At 47.1% G+C, this 25,065-nt stretch overlaps 2 protein-coding genes across 2 annotated transcripts; one reads left to right on the top strand and one right to left on the bottom strand.

The window, feature by feature from the left end:
• Window positions 1–985: 985 nt before the first annotated feature.
• FOXD3 (forkhead box D3) lies at window positions 986–3,313 on the bottom strand. The gene has a single exon (XM_039328963.1). The coding sequence runs from the start codon at window positions 3,021–3,023 to the stop codon at window positions 1,713–1,715; it is 1,311 nt and encodes a 436-aa protein (XP_039184897.1). The 5' UTR covers window positions 3,024–3,313; the 3' UTR covers window positions 986–1,712.
• On the top strand, window positions 3,054–13,136 carry LOC120301557 (trithorax group protein osa-like). Its single transcript, XM_039328962.1, has 3 exons — window positions 3,054–3,068; window positions 3,303–3,904; window positions 12,871–13,136. The coding sequence occupies exons 1-3, from the start codon at window positions 3,054–3,056 to the stop codon at window positions 13,106–13,108; spliced, it is 855 nt and encodes a 284-aa protein (XP_039184896.1). The 3' UTR covers window positions 13,109–13,136.
• The last annotated feature ends 11,929 nt before the right edge of the window (window positions 13,137–25,065 follow it).

Here is a 25,065-nt window from a genome sequence, read left to right as displayed (position 1 = left end):
TAATTAGGTTAAAGTCATTTTGTACATCAAAGCATTTGTTCACCAAGATTCAATTAGGAATATGCAGTTAGGTTCTCTCCTAATTTTGTGCTGTGGCAGGCTGTCAACAGTGGCATATCAGTTAATAACTGAGCGAGCATTGGTATCAAATTCTGAGTCTTGTGACTTTGATTGCAGGTTAAAAGAAATGAATTACAAGCTTTCTGGAACTTCATTCCAGAGACTAAAGTTAGATACTATTGCATCAGAAGAAAAATGTATTTAATTTAAAGATAAACAGAATCCTAACACCTTCTGAATGTCTTTGAACATGGGGGAAAATGCAGTTAATATAAAAACCCTGGTGGAGAATTCAAGTTTTTAACTTATTAAATTTAATTAAAACAGAAATGAGATTTGTCTTCCTGATTCTGTATTAATTCAGAATAATCCCTTCCTTCCTTCCTTCCTTCCTTCCTTCCTTCCTTCCTTCCTTCCTTCCTTCCTTCCTTCCTTCCTTCCTTCCTTCCTTCCTTCCTTCCTCAGAATTAATTGTTTTTACCACCAGATCATCTGACAAATTGCCCCAGTCATATTTCTTTATTATGGAAATTACTTTACCAATTCTATCTTAATATTTATATAATATCCAAATAATTCACCTATAAGTATGATCCAGTCTATAGCAATTTTATAACGTTTTTAGAGATGTGTCAGTAGATATATCTAGATTTAGATATAGAGTAATGGAAAAGGTCAAGGATGATCTTTGGGAAGTATCTTCTTGCTCTTTAAGGCGTTAAAAATTTTCGGTCTGTTGTATTTTTAACAGAATAATTGTATCCCATATGCAGGTTCTATTGATTTTTTTTTGTTTGTTTCCATCTAGCTGAATGGCTACAGAATTTTCCCAATGGAGCAGAATCGTTTTTTATAACTCTCTTTTCATACGATGTACTAATTGGAAAGCAAACACCAAAATTGCCATTTTAAAAATTTATTTACAAAGCTGTGTACAACACAAAGGAATAACATTTAGAATACATATATTCATTCATATATAAACAGACTTTTATAATAGAATTACGGGGGTATTTCTCCCCCTTTTTTTCTGCTCAGTTCTTTCATAATTAAAACGACTTCCCTTATCGTTGGCTGCAAATTTGGATTTATTTCAAAGAAAATCATCGGAGGAAAAAATAAGAACCTTCAACAAAAGTGAAAGTTCGGGACTCTTAGCTCGAGCGTTCTCAACTTTCCGTTTTCCTTTTTTTTTTCTCTGAATTTTTTTTTCCCTTCGCTTTTGAAATTTTTATTTTTTGCCAAATACGGACCATTAAAAAAAATAATAATAACCGCAAAGGAAAGTCCGTCATCGCCTCCTCGCCCTCCCCACTACAAATATTGAAGAAATAGGTCGCCGCGGGTTGCGTGGTCAGCTTTACCTGCGGCGTCAGAACCCTCCTTTCCTAGGCGCTGGCCGAGGCCTCCGGTTTTACCCCGCGAAGGCCACGGACTAAGGCAAGAGATGCAGCAGCCGGAGCCGATCGAGTCCGCAGAGGGCCGTGGCGAGAACGGAGTCTCTGTGGCGAACCGGGAGGCGGCCGCGAACCCGCTCGGTTCTCCGCAGAATCGGCGCCAAAGGCGAAGAGAGGAAAGGAGGGAAGGAAGGAAGGAAGGAAGGGAGTGCGGGAGGGAGAGCGGGTCCCGCGCTGGCTCGCCCGCCGGCCGAGCTACTGCGCCGGCCACTTGGCCTGGACCGCGCCGGCCGAGGCGGCGGGCTGCAGGAACTGTCCGGAGAGGAGGTTTGTAGGCACGCTGAGGATGGGCGCGATGGCCGCCGTGCTCCTGGCCAGCGAGAGCTGCTGGTGGGCCAGCAAGCCCGACTGCGCGGTGACGGGCGGCCGGAGGAACGTCTGGGCGCTGACGGCCGAAGAGGAGCTGGCGGCCGGCCCGCCGCCGCCGCCGCCCGCCCCGATGATATTCTCGATGCTGAAGGAAGGCCGGCCGCTGGGCTCGGCTTTGACCCCGCCGGCCGCGGCGCCCGCGCCGAGGCTGCTGAGCTGCAGCTGCAGGCTGGGGCTGAGCTGGGCGTTGAAGGCTTTCCGGCTCAGCTCGCCCGAGGGCAGGAGCGGCACGGCGGGCGGCAGCATGGGGCCGACGGGGGGGATGTAGGGGTACTGCAGGGCGGCCGGGTGCGGGTAGGCGCCGTGGGGCAGGCCGTAGGCGCGGCCGTAGGGCCCCGAGGAGGAGGCGGCGGCCGCGGCGGCGGCGGCGGCCAGGCTGTAGGCGCCGAAGCTGTGCATCATGAGCGCCGTCTGCTCGCGGAGCTGCTCCTGCTGGTGCCGCTTGAAGCGCTTGCGGCGGCGCAGGAAGGAGCCGTTGTCGAACATGTCCTCGGACTGCGGGTCCAGCGTCCAGTAGTTGCCCTTGCCCGGGTTGCCCGGCTCGCGGGGGATCTTGACGAAGCAGTCGTTGAGCGAGAGGTTGTGGCGGATGGAGTTCTGCCAGGCCGGGAACTTCTCCCGGTAGTAAGGGAAGCGGTTGCTGATGAACTCGCAGATGCCGCTCAGCGTCAGCTTCTTCTGCGGGCTCTGCAGGATGGCCATGGTGATCAGCGCGATGTAGGAGTAGGGCGGCTTCACCAGGCTGCTCTTGGGCTTGCCGCCGCTGGAGGCAGCAGCCGCAGCAGCGCTCGACGCCGCCGCCGCCGCGGACGGCGCCGAGCCTTCCTCGCCTCCCTTCTCCTCGACGGGGCTCCCGCCGCCGCCGCCGCCGTTGCTGCTGCTGCCCGAGCTCATCTCCGCCGACTCTTTGGCCATCAGCAGCTCGGCCGCCTCGTCTAAGGCCAGCGTGGCGGGCAGCCTACCCAAAGCACCGCCGGGGCTGCCGCCGGCCTCCAGGTCGCCGCCGCCGCCGCCCCCGCTGTCCCGCTCCTCCAGGCAGTCGTCCCCCTCGCCCACCACGTCGATGTCCACATCTTCCGCCGCCAGCACCGTCTGGCCGGACATGTCGCTGGCGCTCAGGTTGCCCGACAGAGTCATCCCAGCTGAGGAAAGGGAAAGCGGGAGGGGATGGTGGGTGGGTGGGTGTCAATTAATTGCCGCGGCGATAATCGGGAACAGCCGGAAGAAGAGAGTTGGGAGAGGAGAAGGCGCGACAAGTGCTCCTGTCGGGAGGGGACGGGAAGGAAGGAAGGAAGGAAGGAAGGAAGGAAGGAAGGAAGGAAGGAAGGAAGGAAGGAAGGAAGGAAGGAAGGAAGGAAGGAAGGAAGGAAGACGGGGGCTCCTGAGAACACTTGGACGCCAATCTCCAACAGGTAGCGGTGTCAGCAGCCAGAGAGCGAGCCCCCCCAGCCTTCCTCTTCTTCTTCCTGCTCCTCTTCCTCCTCCTCCTCCGCTACCTGCCGGCCACGGGGGCCTCCTCCTCCTCCTCCTCACCCAGCTGTCGGCATCCGAGAGCAGACCGCAACCCTTCCTTGCCCACCTTGGCGGCGACTGCGCGGAGAGGCGCCCGGCGATCTGCGGGCCAAGCCTTGGACGCAGCTCGAGGGCGACGCCGGCGAGCGGGGCGGCCACTCGGGGCTTTCCTTTCAGCAGCCTCTCCCGACCACCAGACAAGCGACAGCAACGGCGGCGGCGACGACGGGGCGGCAGGGAGCAGGCAGAGGCCGAGGGGGCGGCGGCGGCGGCGGCCCAACCGGGCGAGCGAGTGGAGCTCCCGTACCGTTTTTTGCTCCTGGTCTGGAGCCCTTCAGCGTTCCTCCGGCCCGGGAGGACTCCCGGCTTCCAGACGCCTCTCGGCTGCTGCTGCTGTGGTGCTGCTGGACGGTGCTTTTCCCCAGCCGAAGCGATTGGCGACCGGCGATCCTCTCCCGGCTCATCGGAATGGTTCTGCCCAGCCACCACCAAGCTTACTGCTGCAGGTTAGCTCTCTTCGGCGGCGGGATCTCCATCTCTCCTCCGCCTTCGCTCCAAACCTCCTTCTTTTCTCTTTGCCTTTACTCCTCTCTCGGCCCCCACCTCGCTGTTTTCAAATCCCACAAACACCCCCGCCGCCTTCTCTGTTTAGGTTCCCCCCCCCTTTTTTTTCTTCTGTCCCGAAAGGGAGGATGGGCGGAGGGAAGAAAGGTTCGGTTTGACAGCCCAGCGAGCGGGAGAGGGCGGGGAATCCGCGGGCGTTATAAGAAACTCGGTTGCCACTTAGAAAGTGCCTTTTTTTAAAAAGGCTGCCTGATAGATTACTTTCCAGTTAAAGATATACTAGGGGGCGGGGCCACGTGATGGCTTGACGTCAGCCCCCCCCCCCCGGCAGGCCAAACCCGGCTCAAGTTGTTTCAGGGGATTGTCAACAAAGAGACAACGGTGGCTTCTTTCCCCTCGATCACCGCCAAGTGATCGGTTCAGCTCCCTTTAGGGAAAACTTGCCTAAACAGGCCTCGTGGCAGGTCTCCCCAGCGTGGCCCCTTAAAAACAAACATCTGCCCAGGTCGCCAAGTTTATTCTAATAGGAATGGATGGAGCATCAAAACAAATCAAAACAAAACAACCATGCTGGAATTCGATGCACGCATGCACACACATACACACGAGAAAGACACACACACACAAACACACACACACACACACAGGGAGAGAGAGAGAGAGAGGGAGGGAGGGAGGGAGGGAGGGAGGGAGAGAGAGAAGATGCCTGTGCAATCTTTTCAGAATTGGGTATTTCCTCCCCCCCCCCCCAGCACCTGGGAAAATAATATTTTTAAAGGGAGAGAATGGAAAGCAAGTAAGTCTTCAACTGTGTCAGTCAGGCTGGATTAGGAATTAAATTATTATGTTGCCTTGGTTTTTTTTTTTAAAAAAATCCGCTTTTAAGATTTGAACATCTCTATCCCCCTCAACTTCAGAGAAAATGTTTTTTCTTGTTCTCCTTTTCCTCCCTTTCCCAAATATAAACCAGCCTCCGCTGGGAAACGAAGAAGGAAAAGATGCCTATCTGTTCATCCTTTAAGTTTAGGTCAATTGGGGATCGCAATAAGACCAAAAGATATAAAATAACCACGCCTCCCCCCCAAAAAAAAATGGGAAGAGAAAGAAAAATAACCAAAACAAGAAGATAGAGTGTGTGTGTATGCATTTCGGCTGTAGCTTTATTATTATTGGTGGTGTCGCCCAGAGGTGTTAACGACGTAATAATAGCTCATTAGCATATTAAAAAGTAGGAAATGGGGAAGGGGGAATGTGTGTGCATGGAAATTTTTTTTTTTTAAATTCACCTCCCCGCAAGGTAAACCTTGTCCCAAGAAAACAAACTCCAGGAGGTAGCCAGTTCTCAAAGTTTCTTGCAAATGTCTACAGCATTTCCTCCTCTTTAAACAAAAGCCTCCATTTCCAGAGAGAACAATTACCTGGGGTTTAGGTAGGAAATGACTCGCTTGGTAGGTGGCTTTCCTTTTTGTTTTTCCGCCCTACATATGGTTGTAATGATTGTTGTGATTTCGGAGAAATGTTGATAGGAACAACAACAACAAAAACAAAAACAACAGTCCTCGGGGGGGGGGGGGAGGAGGAGGGAAATCCGTGTCTTTCTGAATCTCCCAAAAGAAACGCCCAAACCCACCTGCTTGGACTCTCCTTGTGCGTTTGCGGCTTTTGTGTTCATAACAACATTTTCACAGCTTTCGGATTTAAAAAAAAGCAAGACTTCTTTATATTTTAACGGGAGCGAAACACACGGACCAAAAAGGTGGATCCTTCTAGCGAGGAGAAAAGGGGAGTTGGCTAAAACCGAGAGTCAAAACGTGCGAAATGAAGACAGAAATGGCAAGAATAGTATACAGAAGGCACCGGGTTGAGGGGTGGGGGGGGGGAAACCCCAGTGATTTATGCTCTGAGCAAAGGGAAAGTAAGAAGGGAAACCTGGCTCTCTGCGCGGGAGGCTATACCTCCAGGTCACTGTTCACACGAGAGGGGCTTGCAAGTTTTACCCCTGGGGAAAAAAAAAAAACGGCATCCGTAAGTTACATTTTTTCCCTGCCTCCCACCACCACCGCCGCCCCCCCCCCCGCCAATCGGTATGGCATGGAGGGGCGACCTATTGGACCGTCCTATTGGGTGATCCGCCACAGGACACCCCAAAACAAGCGGACAGGACTTCGAGCAAATGCGACGCGTCGTGTGTATTTGGTCCTTCTCTGTGTTTGCAAAGCGCTGCCGCCTCGGGTGGAGGAAAAGGACTTCCCTTAAGCTCCTTTTTGGGAAGCTCACCTTTACAGGAGGTCTTCGGGTGCAGCCCTGCTAACGATCGCTGCTTTGGAGCGATTCACTCCCAGCTGGGACTCCTTAAGGTAGCCAGAGAAAGGCGGCTTGTTTCCCAGCCTTGATTTAGATGAGGGGGAGAAGAAATCAGGTTGGCTGGTTTTCGGACGATTGAGGAGATCTGAGGTGCCCGTTGGCGGGTGGGATTGTAAACCAGGCTTCTCCCATCCCACAAACACGCGTCCCCTTTCCAGTCGCCGCGGGGTGGCCGTGGGAGGCTGTCTCCTTCCGTTTTTCTTTTTTTTTTTCTCCCCTCCCCCTTGGTCTCTTCGGGATGGAGCTTTTCCTTTCAACGGTCCCCGGGTGAATTCCGCCCCTTGGACCACCAAACCTTTGCAGGATCTCCCCGTGCGTCTTTACAGCAATGAATAAAAGGAATCCGAGCAGATGCGGGCCGATTTCGTCATTCCGTGGAGGGGGGAAAAAAAGAAAAGAAATCCCTTCCTCAAATATAGTCACGCGTTACAAAAAAAAAAAAAAAAAAAAAAAACCATCCGTTTCTCGGGTGGTTTTCTGTGAAATCTTACCGGGGATTGTAACAAGGTGATGAGAGAGAGAGTGAGAGAGAGAAAGAGAAAACACACCACTCTAGAAAGCGTCGCCTTCATTTGTTGAGCTTTTGGTTTGACATAACTGAAGTCAAATTAATTGATTCATACCATTAATTACGGTGCTTAGCGTGGAAGAAACGTATCCCTTCGATTAGGACTCTATTGTGCTAATCTCTTGTTCCATCAGTGTTAACATCTGATGCTGGGAAGAAGAGGGAGGGTGACGGCCGGAAGGGTGTGGGGGGTTGGGTGGGGGTGGGGAGGGAGAGAAAAGGGAGGCAGGAGAAAGCATGGAGACAAAGTTTTGGGGCTTTCGCAAACGGGAGCAGGGCGCCTGAGTTTGAAGCCAGGCGCTGTCCGCAAAGCTAGTTTCATTTGCTCGCGGCCTTCCTTGAGGAAGGGCCAACCTGGGGTTCACCTGGCTTTGGAACCCATCTTTGATTTGTCTCCCGTTAACCTTTTCCTGCTGCAAAAAAACCCCCACCCTATTTATGTATTTTATTTATTTGATCAATGCGCATATTATATCTTCCCCTAAAACATTCCCCAAAAGGAGGTGAGGGAGAGGAAAGCTGTTCTCATCTGGAAAAGTGTCCGAAGCACAAAGGCCGGCGCTCACTTCCAAAAGATAATTTGGGAAAGAAAGGGACAGCCACTTCCCCCCCCCTCTCTCCCCTCGGGTGTGTGAATGAGTGAATGGGGGGGGGGAGAGATAGAGAGATGGAAAGGAAGAAGGAAGGATGAACTTAAGCCAAAGGCCAGGACCACCCACCAGAGAATGGGTATAAGGAAACCTTTCAGTGAAGTTGGCTCTTGATATCCCTAAGTTTTCCAAGTTCGTGGCAAAGCTTCCCTACTGCGTCCAGTTTGGTGTCTGTGGAGCGTCTGTGTTGTATGGGTTTTGTGTGCTGAAGAAAACAATTTTAGAATAACACTTAAACTTTCTTCGAAGGAATGCTCCTAATTATTCTTTCCTGAAAGAGAAGGCTGAAAAAGAGATTTTTATTGATACAGAGGGGAGAGCCAATTCATACGAGAGAGAGAGAGAGAGAGAGAGAGAGAGAGAGAGAGAGAGAGAGAGAGAGGGAAGCTACGTGTAGATATGTACATGCACAGGCGCGATTTAGCAACGGCGGAAACTACTGTCCAGATCGATAGGGAGTCAGATAGAGACGTAACTAGGCTGCGGGGAGTTTGGGGGGGGGGAGATGCGGAACGAAAACTTATGATAGGAGAGGAGAAATTAATTACAGTTCACTTGGAACCTAGGATGAGCAAGTGAGTGTCTGCCCGCAAAGTGAGTTAAAAATGAACCGGGACAGGAGATAGGACTGAAAAGGAGGAGAGGGGAGAGCGACCAGCTGCGTTGGGCTACGGTTCTTCTCCCGGAGCCAACTATGTATTTGCTCCTCTCCTGTGCCCCGTGACTTTGGCGGAATAGTTGCAGAAACGGTTGACCTAAATCCTTACCGTAAAAAAACAAAACAAAACAAAACCGGGATGTTTTTAATCGAAGAGGATATAAGTACAGAGAAGGGAAAGCGCACGGAGAAAAAAGAAGAGGGCCGGTGTCTTGTAGATTTCGATGTGGATGCTGTGAAAGAGCCCAGCTGCTGGATTGAGCGGGCAGCCTTTTCTCGTTAGCAGCTCGGAAAAAGAATTGGGGGAAAAGCCGCGCTCTGGCCAGTCTTTCTATAGGGCGAGAGGAAAAAAGGTAGAAGGTAGAAGGCAAGAGGAGGAGGAGGAGGAGGAGAAGAGGAGGAGGAGGAAGAAGAAATGTGGTGGTTGTAGAATCTAATTGACCCCCCCCCCCGCAAGAGTTTCACGGTCACAACCGAAGCTCCTTCTGAAGGCGCATCCAAGCTTGGCCTTTTGATAACACCTGCCACACACACACACACACACACACACACACACACAAACACACACACACACACGAAGCCACGATCCCATCGAAATCTACCCAACCCGGACCCCCGTTTCTGTGTGATAGGATGGTGAGGATATAAAGTTGTCGGTGCCGTTATCTCTCTAAAAGGAATCGTAACAAATCGCGTGTAAAATCCTGCTGCCACCGCGAAACGGAAGCAACGGGAGACGTTTGAGTACCCAAACACGAAGGATGGGGGTGGGTGGGGTCGTGAGGGGGAGGTGGGTGGGTGGGTGGGGGGCAAAGAAGAGCCCCGCGTTTCCAAACGGATATCTTTGCCCTGGAAATGTACAAACATCCATTTTGTGAAAGGCAACACGTTTAATTAACGAGGAGAGAGAGAGCAGTTAGGGGCCAAAACCCGACTAAAATGGTGCGATAAATTTATGGCATTGTTAGCGTGCTTTTAATTATGGCTATTAGGTTAATTATTGCCCATTAGCACGGAGTTATCAGCGGCCTGTCAGCTTTAATCAAAACGAGGCTTTCTCTTGAAAATGGTCTCTTTCCACCCGCCGTCAGGGACGGCGGAGTGGGGAGCAGGCAGAGCCGAGGCCCCTCCCAAAAAAAGGCCAGGGTCGACAGGGGAACAAAATAAACGACTTCCCCGTCGAAAAGAGCGACTTGGACGCGATCCTGCGCGGGCTGCTCCCTCCGGAGATTCCCCCCCCCCCGTCCGGGCCAAAGGCCGGCCGGGGAGAGGCGAGAAAGAGCGCTTGGCCCGGCCTTTCCCCCTCTTTCGCCTCCCCGCCCCTCCTCTCCGCCCCTTCTTTAGAGAGAGGCCGCTTCATCATGCCGGATCACTCTGTCAAACAAGATGTTCCGGCTCGTTTTTATCCGTCCCGTTTTACAAGACGCCCCTTCCTTCCCCCCCCCAAGCCCCCCCCCCGGGCCGGGCTCAAAACGCTCGCCAAACACCCTGGCATCCCCCGAATCCCGAAATCTGGAGCATCCACTGGTCCCAGCCCAGGGCGGAGGAGGATGAGGAACAACTGGAGAGCCCGGATCCAAAGCAGGGGGGGGGCTCCTTGGAGGGGGGGGGAATTGGATTTTTGGCCCCGACTGAGGGGGTCTCCTGCAAAAAATGTGGCCCAGGTTTTCTCTCTCCCGGTCTTGGGTTGGGAAAAGTTCGCCCCATCGCCCCCTCCCCTGGCTTGGAAACCGGGGGGGGGGAGAGGAGTGTGTCTGTGGGGGGGGGGGGACCCTTCGGAGAACCGGTACAGCGTAAGGTTCAGAGGCTGCTTGTTGGTGGGGCTGAATTGCCCTGTGAAATTATTCTGGGGTATCTGGCACTGGCCAATGAAGGAAAAAAAAAAAAGAGGACAATAAAAGGGGTGCCCCTTCGATCAGACTCAGAGAGGCCGCCAAGGGGAGCCTCCCCCCCCTTCTTAACAAAGCGGCAGGTAGTAAGGGGAGCTCCCGCCTGCAGGTGGGGAAGCGAGCTTCGGATCCGAGAGCGAGAGCCGTCTTTGGGGCAGACCGAGCAGCGCACGCAGCGTGTCTTTATTGCCCCCCCCAAAAGCCACTTTCTAGACTCTTTTCCTCTCAGGAGGAACAGTCTTCAGTTTAAGGCAGTGTTTCTCAACCTTGACCATTTTAAGGCATGTGGACTTCAACTCCCAGAATTCCACAGCCAGCAATGCTGGCTGTGGAATTCTGGGAGTTGAAGTCCACATGCCTTAAAATGGTCAAGGTTGAGAAACACTGGTTTAAGGGGACTTAGGCCCAGTCTTAAGCCAAGTCCAGATTGTTACCCCCTTCAACCTGCAGACAGTCCAGGCTACCCCCTCCTCCCCCCCCCGTCCCCACAACCCGGGCTCGCTCGATGCCCTGGACTTCAAGTCCCAGTCATCGCCAATTCGTCCAAAGGACCATAAGGATGAGGGGATGCTGTAGTCTAACATATTGGGAAGCCTCTGCTTACCTGGGAATGAATCCCGTGGAACTTGTTTCGGCTACTTCTCAGGATGGAGAGGATTGGACAGTAAAGTTGCCCATTGTCTTATTCAGTTCAACACGGATTCGAGAGTGGGTCTCGTCAATTTCTCGGACCTCTACCCCGGAGGGGCGGACCCCAAAGGGAAAACTCTGAAGTCCCGTTGACTAGTCAATTTCAGGCAGATTCCTCTTCCCCCTACCTAGACTCTTCCCAACTAGGATTAGGTTGCAGGGCTAGGCAACCTTGGCTCTTTTATGACTCGTGGACTTCAACTCCCAGAATTCCTGAGCCAGCTATGCTGGCTATGCTGAGCCAGCTATGCTGGCTATGCTGGCTCAGGAATTCTGGGAGTTGAAGTCCACGAGTCATAAAAGAGCCAAGGTTGCCTAGCCCTGGCACTAGGACAAGCACCGTTCTCTTCCTTCCTTTGCTGGCAGAGATTTCAGGAACTTAGCGCTACCTGGACCTCCCTCCTTCTCTAAACACCTTCCTCCTCTTCTCAATACCTTTCAGACAAGGTCCATTGCCCCCCCCCTCCTTACCCCACAATAGAAACCCAGTGAAAACCAGTTGCCCAAAGGTAGCGACTAGTCTTAGAGGTGAAGCTCCACGGTTGAGGGGGAAGCTCCTCCGACTTCCCAACCCGTTTATCTTAGTTAAAAGGAAGTTCAAGATCAGGGGCAGCCGCCGAGTTATTTTTGGAACCGCCCATCCGTTCCTCTGGCTTAAAATGGAGGGTGATGGATTGGTTATTTAGATTTTTTTTAAATTTTTTTTTAAACCACCGACGCCTTCATTCAGTCGCCGGGAAGACGACGGGGCGACCCGGGGCTTCTGAATAATAAAGACCACATCAGCAACCGGGGCTTCTGAATAATAAAAGAAGAGGTGGGGAGATCGCTCATGGTCTCCAGATGCTTCCCAATGGCCATCAGGCGACCGGTGTGTGTCGGGCTCGTCGCCCCAACAGCTGTTCAAGGCACCCCGTTTGGAGGCAGCCGTAGCTGTCAGCATCCCACTCGTAAAAAGCCAGGACGTGTTGTTTAGCCCAGCGCAAGGCTTCCACTTCGGTCACTTCGGCCACTTCGACAGATTGCAGAGTTCTGGGCTCCCTTTGCCAACGCAAGCCAAGTACCCCGCTTGCCACAAAAGGCACCCACATCGAATCCAAACCGTGGAAGGTAACGACGGGGAATCCTAAAGGGAGAGAGGGGAGACCCCGTCCAAGCCCTTCCCAGGATCCCTCCAGCTTCGACGTTTAGAGCAGGGACTGAGTTGATTTCGATTATAAATACAACCGCGAAAGGAAAGAAGGAAATCAGAATGACGGCTGATTTTTTTCCCCACGGCCTTATGAGAGCACCTCGGTTTTATTCGTGGATTCTCACCTGATCACTTCCAAACCGCCTCCGCGAAAGGGATATAGAGTTGTTTCTTATCTTTCCAAATGTCTGGAAAGATCATTTGTAACTAGGGCGGCGGAGAGGACGCCCCACAGAATTCCACGGGGGGGGGGAAGACTCCCCACCGATTCTCTTACAACGGGCAGCTTCGGGGGCCATTGGAACCCAGATAAAAGGGGGTTGAAATTTTATGCCCGGGATTTGAAACCCTTGGGGTCGTTAGGATTCCTCTTGGTGACGCGGAACTGCTTGTGGGATGGTTTTGGAGGAGATTCTTGATCTTCGCCTGCGTTCGGGCCCGCCTCCACAGGCCGTGGAAAAAAGAATCGAAATAATGGCAAAAATAGGATTTTTTTTCTCCGCCAATAAATCTGACCCCTCTGCATAATTACAACACCCGTTGGGGGGGGGGGTCTGAAAAAAGGTTCCCCCTCCTGTAGCAAAGGCGGGAGAAATGACCGCAGCCGCTGTGACATCAGGCTGGTTTTATAGAAGCTTATTCAAAGAAGGTGTTGGGGACGAAAGCAATGTATTATACTCTCTTTCTCTCTCTCTCTCCCCTTCCCTCCCTCCCTCCCTCCCTCTCTCTCTCTCTTCCTCCTCCTCCTCCTCCTCCTCCTCCTCCTCCTCCTCCTCCTCCTCCTACTACTACTACTACTACTACTACTACTACTAAACCAAAGTTCGAAATAAAAGTGACCCCCTCTCCTCCCCCAGCGTCTCAAAAAAAAAGGCTTATTTTCGTTGTTCTCACTAGGAAACCCGGACGGCTACTCCTTCTCAGGCGAAAGGCATCCCCTAAGATTCGGCTGGAACGGCGAGTTCGCAGGAGAGAGAAAGAGGATTCGCCTCCGGAAGCGACTGGGACGGGACCACGCCACGGTTTCGGGAGGTTGGCGGGCCCTCCCGTGGAAGCGTATTCCGTCCATCGGTTTCACTGGGCTTTCAGCACAGCTGCTAGTCGGTCGTCTTCTAGCCACGTGATGTTTGTTTGAAATGTAGCCAGGTGTACCCAACCTTCTTTTTTTCGTTACCCTAGATCAGTGTTTCCCAAACTTGACAATTTTAAGGCATGTGGACTTCAACTCCCAGAATTCCACAGCCAGCGTTGATGGCTGTGGAATTCTGGGAGTTGAAGTCCTCATGCCTTAAAATTGTCAAGTTTGGGAAACACTGCCCTAGATCAGTGCTTCTCAACCTTGGCAACTTTTAAGACGTGTGGACTTCAACTCCCAGAATCCCCCAGCCAGCATTGCCAAGGTTGAGAAACGTTGCCCTAGATCGCAATGGTCTGGCTTAACCATCTCCTCTCTTTTAGGAAAGCAGGGCAGTGCCTTGGGACCAATATAGTTCTAAGGATAAAACCTGCAAAAGTAAATAGAATAGAGCTGGAAGGGACCTTGGAGGTCTTCTAGTCCAGCCCCCTGCTCAAGCAGGAAAACCTATACCAGGGGTAGACAACCTTGGCTCTTTTATGACTCCTGGACTTCAACTCCCAGGATTCCTGAGCCAGCCATGCTGAGGGGAAAGGGAGAGGTTTCCATGCTGAGCCATGCTGGCTCAGGAATTCTGGGAGTTGAAGTCCATGAGTCATAAAAGAGCCAAGGTTGCCTACCCCTGACCTATTCCATTTCAGGGGTAGGCAACCTTGGCCTACCTCTTCTTAAAGAAGTGATGGAGTGCCCCCATGATTTCTGCAGGCAAGCTGTTCCACTGGTTAATTGTCCTCACTGTCAGGAAGTTTCTCCTTAATTCCAGGTTGCTTCTCTCTTTGGTGAGTTTCCAACCATTGTTTCTTGTCTTGCCCTCTGGTGCTTTGGAGAATAGTTTGATGTCCTCTTCTTTGTGACATCCCCTCAAATACTGGAATACTGCTATCATGTCTCCCCTATTTCTTCTTTTCTTTAGACTAGCCAAACCCAAGTCCTGCAGGTGTTCTTCATATGCTTTAGTCTCCAGGCCTTTGATCATTTTAGTTGCTCTTCTCTGAATTTTTTCTCTTTTTTGTAGCATGGTGACCAAAATTGGTTGCACTATTCCAGGTGTGGTTTTATAAAGCGGTACTAATACCTTGTATGAACTTGATTCTATGCCTCTTTATACAACCCAGGATTGTATCGTATTAGCTTTTTTGGGCTGCTGCTGCACACTGCTGGCTCATAGTCAAGTGAAGGTCCTCTAGGACTCCAAGGTCCCTCTCACAGTTACTGTTTCTGAGCCTCCCTCCCTCTCCTCTTCTACTCCAGTTTTCTCTTGGCTGCTCTTTACCAACATAGATGGGCTTTTCATTTGCTGCCCAGCCAGTGGGCGGAGCAAGTATATCCCAGGATGCTCTTTCCTCACTCTTAAGGTTTCGATCCAGGATCTGATTGGAGAACCAGTTTTTGTTCTAGTGGTTGAGGTGCTGGCCTAGAAACCTAGGAGACTGTGAGTTCTAGTCCCACCTTAGGCATGGAAAAAACCAGCTGGATGACTTTGGGCCAGTCACTCTCTCAGCCCAACCCAACTCACAGAGTTGTGGGAAAATAGGAAGATTATGAGCTATGTTCACTGCCTGGAGTTACTTATAAACAAGAATAAAGGCGGAATTTAAAAAAAAAATCAAACCAATCATCTCAGGAAGAGCTCAGCTCTCCATCGGCCCCTTCTCTTTCCCTCTTGGTTCCTGTTCCACCTTTGGACCTGTAACCTCCAAATCCAGCCTTTCCAATTGCAACATATACAGAGACACACACCACTCTTTCTGATATCTCCCCCACGCCCCCCAAAAGAAAAAGAGGGAGGGCAATGGAATCCAATCGAAGCGGATTCCTCTAACCAGGAGCAGCCTTCCCCAACTGGCACCCTTTAATTAGGTTGGGATCCAACTCTCAGCCACAGTCTTTTTCCAGGGGCTGACAAGGTGGGAGGTCCAATCGAACAGACCTGCAGGAGGCCAGGTTGAAGTGGGGTGGGAATGGGCTATTTTGGACAGAGGTAAAGGCAGAAGGGATTGCCAGTTCACTTCCCGTCCTTCTCTGGCTAAAGACCCACCCCTGCTTATTCAAATTTAGAGTCATTGGGTGGGGGTCGCGGAGGGGGGGGGGCTTAGTTTCAGCAGAGCATCCTTCTTTAGAAGATAGATATTTCTGGGGACAGAACTGGAATTACGCCCTTCTCTTACTCCACTTATATGCAGCTCCTAAGACATTGCAGGGGTCTCCCTGTACCGAAGACCACTAGAACCAAAAAGGAGAGGGGGGGGCACCAAGGAGCACTTGAGGCAGAAGGGGCAGGGATAATAATAATAATAATAATAGTAAAGTTGGAAGGGACCTTGGAGGTCATCTAGTCCATCCCCCTGCTCAGGCAGGAAACCCTACACCATTTCGGACAAATGGCTGTCCAGTCTCTTCTTAAAAACTTCCAGTGTTGGAGCATTTACTGCTTTTGGAGGCAGGATGACACAGCCCTTCTTTGCCAGTGAAAAGATTAAAATGCTGCTGGGGGGGATGCTTTCTTCCTCCAGAGCAGTGGTTCTCAACCTGTGGGTCGGGACCCCATTTGGGGTCGAACGACTATTTCACAGGGGTCGCCAAACAAGGCTGTCCGCCATTTTTTTCCCCTTTTCTTTGGCCACGCCCCTGGCACCTGTGATGTATAAGTGGTTGGGGGTCACTACAACATGGGGAACTGTATTATGGGGTCGTGGCATTAGAAAGGTTGAGAACCACTGCTCCAGAGGGTCGGATGGGAGAGGAACAGTTGGGGTCTTTGAAGCAGCCCAGAAACTGGGAGGGGGGGGGCAGGCAGGAAGAGTGGCTGCTGCCCCTGACACTTGTCTTTTCTTGTGAGTCCACGTGCTGTTTGTGAGGAGGAGCAGCACCCTCCTCACAGCCCCCTCTGAGTCCTGCTGGAAAGCAAGTGGGCTGGAGATGCTGAGCTAGGGAGTCCTGAGATGCAAAGGGGAGGATCACTTGGGCTGTTCCTCGCTCACCCCAAGATTTCACAGCTGTTCAAGACCAAGAGCACTTGAGACCTGAATATTTTGATATTTTTTCCGGTGCTCAGGAGGGACCATTTGAGGGATGGGAAATGCTACTATATATACCTGGTCAACTGACCCCAAACCAGGACTCTCTTCCTTCTCAGAAACTATTGATCTCACTTTGACCCAAATAGTATCCATACTTTAACTATTTTCATCAACAAGGGTTTTTTTTTTGTTTGGAATTTTCTTTTGGGGGGGTGGTTTTTTTTGGGGGGGAAGGAGAGGTCAGTTTAAAAGATCAACAGTTCTGGAAATTCTCTATGATGAGTTGGTTGAGAATGTTAGGGAGATGCAGAGAATGAGCAGGTGATGGAAAGTGATCTTCCCCAACTTTGTGACCTCCACATAGGACTTTACTAGATTAAAGTGTTCCTTATTTAACTCATGGAAAGCATCAAGTTGGGTGAAAAGACACCCTAAAATCTTTGGATGGGAGACTACTAGGAAAGCTCAGGCCTATTGGATAGATTATTGCCCCTGGAACAAGACAACAGCAGAACAGGCTGATGATGTTGCTGAAAAAAAAGGCAATATGTTGAAGTCATCAACAACTGAAGGTGACTTGAAGGAGACTTAAAAAGTCTTCAGGGACCAGCTGGAATGGCTAAACCAGATGTGCTTTGTCTAAAGCTTGACCCATAACAAGTAAAGTTCATTGATAAGAGGCTTTGAATTTTGGTGGAAACCTGTTCCCCTCCACAAAGGTGCTTTTTCACAAGGCAACTGGACTTTCTTGTTTTTCTTTGAAGACGTTTCGCTTCTCATCCAAGAAGCTTCTTCAGCTCTGACTGGATAGTGGGGAATGGAAGGATTTATACTCCTTCCAAATCCTTCCATCCAGTCAGAGCTGAAGACGCTTCTTGGACAAGAAATGAAACATCTTCAAAGAAAAACAAACAAACAAGGAAGTCCAGTTGCCTCGTGAAAAAGCACCTTTGGGACAATCATGACCTGGATGACTGAGAATCTCCATAGACATTCCCCTCTATTCATTCTTCTCTATGATTGATGTGCAGCTTCCTGCTCACAACTGCTCACAACTTCTTTGACATGATAGCAGGAGTAAAGGCTGATGCTGGGGTGCAATCCCCTAGAACTCCTCTAAAAATTGCTCCCTGATAGTCATTCAGGAGGGGTCTTCAAGGTCTGGTTAAAAAAATTCAAAAAATGGCAACCTCAGTGGTGTGATGGAACCTCCACCTGCTTTTTATGTGCCATGGTTAACTGCAAGTTAAGGCAAATCCCAGATGTGCTGCTCTGAAGTACAGTCCAACACATCAGAAGAGTTGGGGGAGAAAGTGTTCAAGATGCAGTGGAAAATACAAAGTTAGCCCTGCGTGTGGCTCAAAATTTGCAGACTAATTTAAACAACTGAACTATTAATTAATAGAATTCACAGAGTAATTCATAAAAAAACCCAGATGGAATGGATGTAGGGTCTTGCAAAAAAGATAGAAAGGAGCAATGGGATCCTGGGAAGAATGACATAATGAGTTACCATCACTTTCCTGTCCTCTGATTGAAAGCCTTGGGTGAGATCCCATATTCTTCTTCCCAGTGGGTAGGAGTCACTCCATAAGGTAGTGAAATCCACCATTAACCATGGAAACTTGCTGAATAATGGGAGTTTCTACAATGATTGGCCCTCTATCATGCCAATCTATCACACAGGGGCTATTGGAGTGGCAAAATGAAGAGAAATCCCAGGTAAGTTCTTTGAGCTCTTGGTGAACATGCTAGATATAAATTGAATACATTGTTGGTCCTTATTAGGAATGGAGCAGATACTAGGTAACACCAGAGACTCCCCCAAAGCTTGCTGACATCAAGAAGCAAGCAGATACTGTAAAGATCATTTCCAGTTCTGGAAATGTATCATCCAGTTACTAACAGTCCAGCCTGTTTTTGACTTTGAGATACAGCAGTGACTGAAAATCCAAGTATAGACACATTAGTCATGGGCAAGAAGTAGATATCTCTTATGTCTCCATCAGTTATTGAACAGGTGAGGGAAATGTGTTTTTGGCAATCCCACTGGATGGAGATGGTTCTACATAATCCGTATCCATGTATAGTTTTATTCTACAATTCCGTGCAGCAAAGTTACGTTTTTGGTATGTTACAGTGTACAGCAGTGGTTCTCAACCTTTTTAATGCCGCGACCCTCAACCGGTCGTAAGTCGAGGACTATTCAATTGGTGCAGCACCGTTTGCAGAATGGGACTTTTGGCGGGCTCAGCAGGGCAGAGACAGCCTGGACAATTCCTATTGGCTTTTGAAAGCCAATAGAATTAGACTCTATTCAAGAGAGTCTATTCTATTGGCTTTCAAAAGCCAATAGAATAAAAGGGAGTAGCACAGCTAAGGAAAAGGGGGAAAAAATGGCGGACTGTGTTGTTTGGTGACCCCCGTGAAATGGTCGTTCGACCCCAAATGGGGTCCCGACCCACAGGTTGAGAACCACTGATGTACAGTAATAAAAGAAGGAAAAGAAGGATACATTTCTCTGTCCCTTATTTTATTCTACCATAGGATGAATGCAAATGTATTTTTCAACAAAATCTTTCCATTTTAACTTCACTGGAGAATCAACACTGATAAATTGAAACAGGGATGGGCCTGATCTAGAGAGAAAAATCCTTGGAGTTTCATTGTGGAGTAATCTCAAACTCCAAAAGGAGAAGCAGATTCTCACCAATTCTTAGGATATAAGAATACATTATGCACATATGTTTGTTGATGTGTATGTGTGTGTGTGCACGTATTCACTAGTAGGCATTGGTAACTATTTGCTTTAATGTGAGGCACATGGCTATATATAGCATACTTAATTTCAAATCAGTTCATATGAAGCGATTAAAGTAATCCTTGTCACAACCTTGACAATTAGGAATAATATTATCATCTCCTTTGTAGAGAAGGGACTTAGGATGAAAGAATAATAGCTTACCTTAAGACTGGTATCATGTGAATTTATGGCTGATATTTCCTAGTGATAATTCCTTGATGTCGGTTTCCATCACTCCCAAGGTCTCATATTGACACAGTACAAACTGAACGTGTACTTATACATGGTATAAGATGGGAACGTAACCTCAATATCATGGGAACTTAAGCTAACATGTGGAATTTAACATGCAGAGTCTGCTCTAGTATCCTTCTCAAAACTAAATTTCATTCCTTTTTGTTTGCTTTGTTTTCATTTTTGGCGATGGGTTGGATATACTAGATCAGAAAGATTGTGGAAAGAAGGGGCAATTAACGCTTTTCTTACTAGCAATGAAAAAAAAATACCTACCCTTCAAACTCTTCCCTCAACAAATCTCAAAAAATGTTTCAGGGAGGGTATGAATTTGTATTGTGGTAGTGTGCTTTGTCAAATAAACTATATTGTTGATGTCCAGATATTCTTGTGAATTCCAAGATTAGCTTTAGCGGGCTGGTTTTTGAATCCTCTTCTCTTCTCTTCTCTTCTCTTCTCTTCTCTTCTCTTCTCTTCTCTTCTCTTCTCCTCTCTTCTCTTCTACTCTCCTCTCCTCTCTTCTCCTCTCTTCTCCCCCACTTTTCTCCCTTCTCTCTCTCTCCTCCCCCCCCTTTTCCTGACACACTTTCCCATTCTCACTCATTTTTTTCCTACAGTCCTTTGAGAGCAGCGGGCCAAAGTTCCAGTGCAGGCAGCTCTGCCCTTTCACATGTTCCCTTGTTTCCCGGGGAGTCAATGAAAGCTTTGTGTGTATTTTTCCAAATACATTTTTGAGCCTGTAGCACTGCCACATTGAGAACATCCTTGGTTTCTTTTATTACCCAGAACAGAGCATGTGTTGAAATGCAAAGCCCATAAATAGACAGATTCTGAATACACACACAAACATAAAAGGGATACAATACAAGTCAATATTAATTCATGCTGAGTAAAAAATTTCCACGAACATAACATCACCTCCCAGCCTTGCCTCACAAGCCTTCTTATCAAAGCCACTGAGTTGTATGCATGTTTTCTTAGAAATGTCCCCAAAGATGAAAGGAAAACACATTTGGAAGAAAATGTGGGCAGGATTGCACCATTGTGGCCTTAAAGCCTTCAGTGCAGAGGCCAATCAAAAAGAAATGCTATGAAAATCCTAAGAAAACCAGAAGTTAAAATAGAACAATCCACTGATTCATAGCCACTCAATACAGATGCTGACCACACATCCAAAAGCACACCATGTTTACTTGGATATTGGTCACCAATTCAGGAGTATCCATTTTGCCAAAACTGATTATAAGAGTGTAAGACTAAGATTATAGTCCTAGTTTGCTTTCCTAACTGAACAATGGATTTCAACACACAAGACAGATACAAGATGTGTTTGTTAAATTGCTGGTTATGAAGATGTCCAGGTAAACTTAGATTGTGATGGCCATCAGGAAAAAGGGAGAAAGACTACTGAAGGTAGAGTGTACTTAACACTTGACTTAACAATCACAATTGAGCCCAAAATTTCTGGTTGTTAAGTAAAACGTTTCTTAAATTAATTTTGCCTCATTTTATGACCTTCCTTGCCACAATTGTTAGGTAAATCACTCCAGTTGTTAAGTTAGCAACATGGTTGCTAAGTGAACCTAGCTTCCAGATTAACTTTGCTTATAAGATGGCCGCAGAAGGCGATGACGAGACTCTGGGATGCTACAACCATCATAAATATGAGTCAGTTGCTGAGCCTACGAATTTTAATCATATGACCATGAGAATGCTGCAATGGTCATATAAGTGTAGAAAATAGTCATGAGTCATTTTTTTCAGTGCCATTGTAACTGTGAACGGTCACTAAACGAACAGTTGTAAATCAAGGACTACCTGTATAACTTTTGATACATCAGCATATAATCCTTGGGTAAATGATTTCTAATCTTGATTTTTTTTAATAAAGATACAAAAGGAGGGAGATTAATCAAAGATAGAAAATTGTCTTCAACTTTTTATATATATATATATAAAGAAACAGGGCTTAAAAAGCCAGTAATTTAGTCTGAGGCCCTTCAGATGTTTTGAATTCAGCCTCTTTAATAATTCCCAGACATAAACTATGCAGCTGGGATTATGGAATTTGTCATCCAACATTCAAAAAGATGCCAGTTTTGGGATGGCTGGATAAAGCGATATTTATAGAAGAGAATATTTGTAACTTAGGGTCAAACTGTGGGGTTCTTGGTGCTCTCTGAGCTTAGTGGTTTTCTTGCAGACATTTCACGATCAAACTATATAACATTATCAGCGTTAGAAGCATATCTACTGTAGCACTGATGATGTTACCTAGTTTGGTAATAAAATATCTGCACGAAAATCACCGAGCTCAGAGAACATTAAGAACTTCAAATTGATACTTCCCATTATTTGACAAAACAAAATGCTTCTCTGTTACAGGTATAATTCCAGGAGTTTCAAACCATGTTACCACTGCAGATATTACTCTGGGAAGATGGAACATCACTTATTTTCAAAGTTTGCAGATGACCATTAATGGAGGGTATTTCAAAACAGACCCAGCTGCTACATCACTTCACATCCCAGAACTGGCAGCAGTATGGAAGTGATCCAAGTTTGCAGCCCTGGCGTGATAAGAAGAAACAGTTCCTGCTTCAAACGTGCTGAAAATGCCTTCAGGCCTGGATGTTCTAAATCAGTGGTTCTTAACCTGTGGGTTGCAACCCCATTTGGGGTCGAACGACCATTTCACGGGGGTCGCCAAACAACGCAGTCCGCCATTTTTTTTCCCCTTTTCCTTAGCTGTGCTACTCCCTTTTATTCTATTGGCTTTTGAAAGCCAATTGAATAGACTCTCTTGAATAGAGTCTAATTCTATTGGCTTTCAAAAGCCAATGTCCAGGCTGTCTCTGCCCTGCTGAGCCCATCAAAAGTCCCATTCTGCAAACGGTGCTGCACCAGTTGAGTAGTCCTCGACTTACAACCGGTTGAGTAGTCCTCGACTTAACGACCAGTTGGGGGTCGCGGCATTAAAAAGGTTGAGAACCACTGTTCTAAATGAATGCAAAGCAGCTCTTTGCTGATTGGTTTACTGAGATTTTGGTTTTGATTTATTACGGTTGATGACTTCTTTTGCATTTTTTGTGAGAATACCTAATACCTGTTCAAGTTACAGCATTATTTCTTGTTCTGCACGATCTTCTTGCTCATTCAGGTGGAAATTGTACCTTCTATGTGAGTAATATTTGGGCCTCTTAAGCAGTGGCGGGATTCAAATATGTGAAGAACCGGTTCTCTGTGTGGATGCTGCTTCCGGAAGTCCATTCTGGGCCTGGGCAACAAAAAATTAGCTACAGGTTCTGCCGAAGTGGTGCGAACCAGCTGAATCCCACACTGCTCTTAAGTTAGATACAACAATCATTCTAGAAACTATGCAGGTAGACAGAATACCATGCAGAGGTGCCATCACCATGACAGTAGTTTGGAATATTAACTTTGACTCTAGAAAACCAATATAAATGAACCACATTGACAATATTCAGAAGTAAACTGGAATGTGCTCCCCTGTAGATTGATCTAGGACAGATGAACATTCAGTGAATTCCTCCGCATCGTCTTCTGATGTGACAGGGCCACAACTTTTAGGGTTGCCACCAACACGATCTTTCAGTCATTGAATTACATTGAAACATTGAATTATTTATTCTCTTGTAGACATGCTTATATGTTTGGAATTATAGTCTTGCTAGACAATCTTTTTGTGCTTCAACTGTAGTGATCAGAATTCTGTGGATTGCTTTGATAAAAAAAAACAAATACAAATGATTTTAATTGTAAGTCATCCAGGGTCACTTTGCAGAATGCGATGTGTGGCATATAAATTTAATAATTTAATAAATAAGTAATCCCGTTTCCCGAGGATGCAAAACATTCCTAAACTATAACACTACCATGTTTGACAGCTAATACGAAGTTCTTGTGGTGGAATACAATGTTTGACTTCTGTCAGATATAATTACACATTTATTGCCTTAAACTTTTCATTTCTGATTCATCTGTCCATAAAACAGTCCTTCAGGAGTCTGGATGCTCATCCAGATTGCTTTTGGCCATCAAGTTACAAAGCAACAGCTTATATCCTGCTACTCTCCCATGAATTTTTGTCCAATGCTTTTCTGATAGGAAGTCTGAACACTGATTTCAGCCAAGGAGAGAGAAGCTTACACATTCCTGGATGTTGTTTTTTTGTAGTTCCAGGACAATCTCCACATATTTTTGAAAGACGCCATTCCTACATAGATTCCCTATTGTCCCAAATATTTTTCATTTGAAGACTGCACTGCTGATTGTGGATTGGTTTTGTGAATTTTAAAAATATTTTTGTATTTTTTACCCAGAAGAATAGGTAGTAATTTATTTATTTTTTAGCAAAAAATTTTGGGAATTTCTTCTGAATAGGACATGCTATGCTTTCAAATTTTGTGTGGTCAGAACTTCATCCTGGTGGAAGGAACCAAAATCTCTGAAATTTATATAGTGTGGGGTTGGGCAAAATCAGTCTTGATAGTTCAATACACAAAACCTATTTATTGTTTTAATGGAAATGATAAAACTAGGGGAGGCAATTTTTTTTTTATTTACATTGGCAGATGACAAATTGGCTTACTTTGTTGATTTTGTTTATAAAATAAATGAAACAAGCATTAAATTGTTGTGTTATTCATTCACCTGATATTAGTGAATATATCACATAAAGTTCTGATAATATTCAATAACAAACATACAGAAAATCCCAAAAGAGACCACTTTTTTGCAGAAAGGTATGCATGACATAAGAACTGCAGATCAATCACCCACATTTTAACCCAGCATGTTATATAGACCTCGCCCTTATGGTTAGTTTATGGTTATTTTTTTTTATATCAAACTCAGAACATTTGGTTAACTGAATAATCCATTGCTCAGTTAATCATAGATAAGCCTGTTGTGGAAACATAGCCAATGTATCATAAATGAAACTTGCCAAATTAGACTTCGATGAAATTCTGAATGTCAGCTCAACTCTCTTCCTTCTGTCCTTTTCTTGGTTTCGGTCACAAAGATATCTTAATCCTGGGTGCTAGTTGACGATACTTGGCAGAGAATAAATTGGACAATATACAGTATACATTCTGGCTCAACCTTGCAAAGTCTGAATTGATAGTCGATCAACGCTTAGCCTAGAAACCACTTTGTTCATAGAACATAGATATTTTTGAAAGTAGAATTTATATTTATTATAGCTAAAACAAAAGAATAATTGTGTCAAAACAAGACAAATAACTGTTTTAAGGCTTTCTACCTTAATTACTATCCTTCTGTCATATCTTTAGCAGTTTCTGGATGCCCAGATATTTAACAAGTGATGCTTCTTTTGACATAGTTGGAAGAATTAGAGACTTCCATTCAGAAGCTGACATTTTGAGTGTTTGCAGCTGTGTTTGGATAAAAAAGACAATATATGAATCCTATTAATGTACTGTCCACCCCTTGTACAGCAGTCTCTCTTCCTGAATTAGCCTGCACAAACTCTTGTATGGGAATTATCTACCTTATACCTTACCTTACACTTATCTGGATCTATGCACTAGCCAGACTACATACTAGATATGGCACATTGTTTGGCTGAAACTGAAATGCTATGATATGATATGATATGATATGATATGACATGACTATATAGGAGATACCTTTTACATTTGCTGTCAGGGCAGGTCATTTTCTGTTCAGTTTTAGATATAGGTCATTGGTACAAAACTCTATAGGGGGGCAATGACTGTTCCAATCTCAGCAGCTGATGGATTTCATAATTTTTATAATGGGCTAGATAAGAGCTGAAATTAGAATAGAGTAGAATAGACCAAGGGATCTTGGAGCAGTTCTAGTCCAGTCCCCTGCTCAGGCAGGAAAACCTA

The sequence above is a fragment of the Crotalus tigris genome, unplaced genomic scaffold (assembly GCF_016545835.1).
Source record: "Crotalus tigris isolate CLP2741 ecotype Arizona unplaced genomic scaffold, ASM1654583v1 scf7180000024385.1074895, whole genome shotgun sequence".
In the NCBI taxonomy this organism is placed as follows: domain Eukaryota; kingdom Metazoa; phylum Chordata; class Lepidosauria; order Squamata; family Viperidae; genus Crotalus; species Crotalus tigris.
The sequence above is the reverse complement of the archived record's forward strand: the minus strand, read 5'-3'. Positions and strand labels throughout refer to the sequence as shown.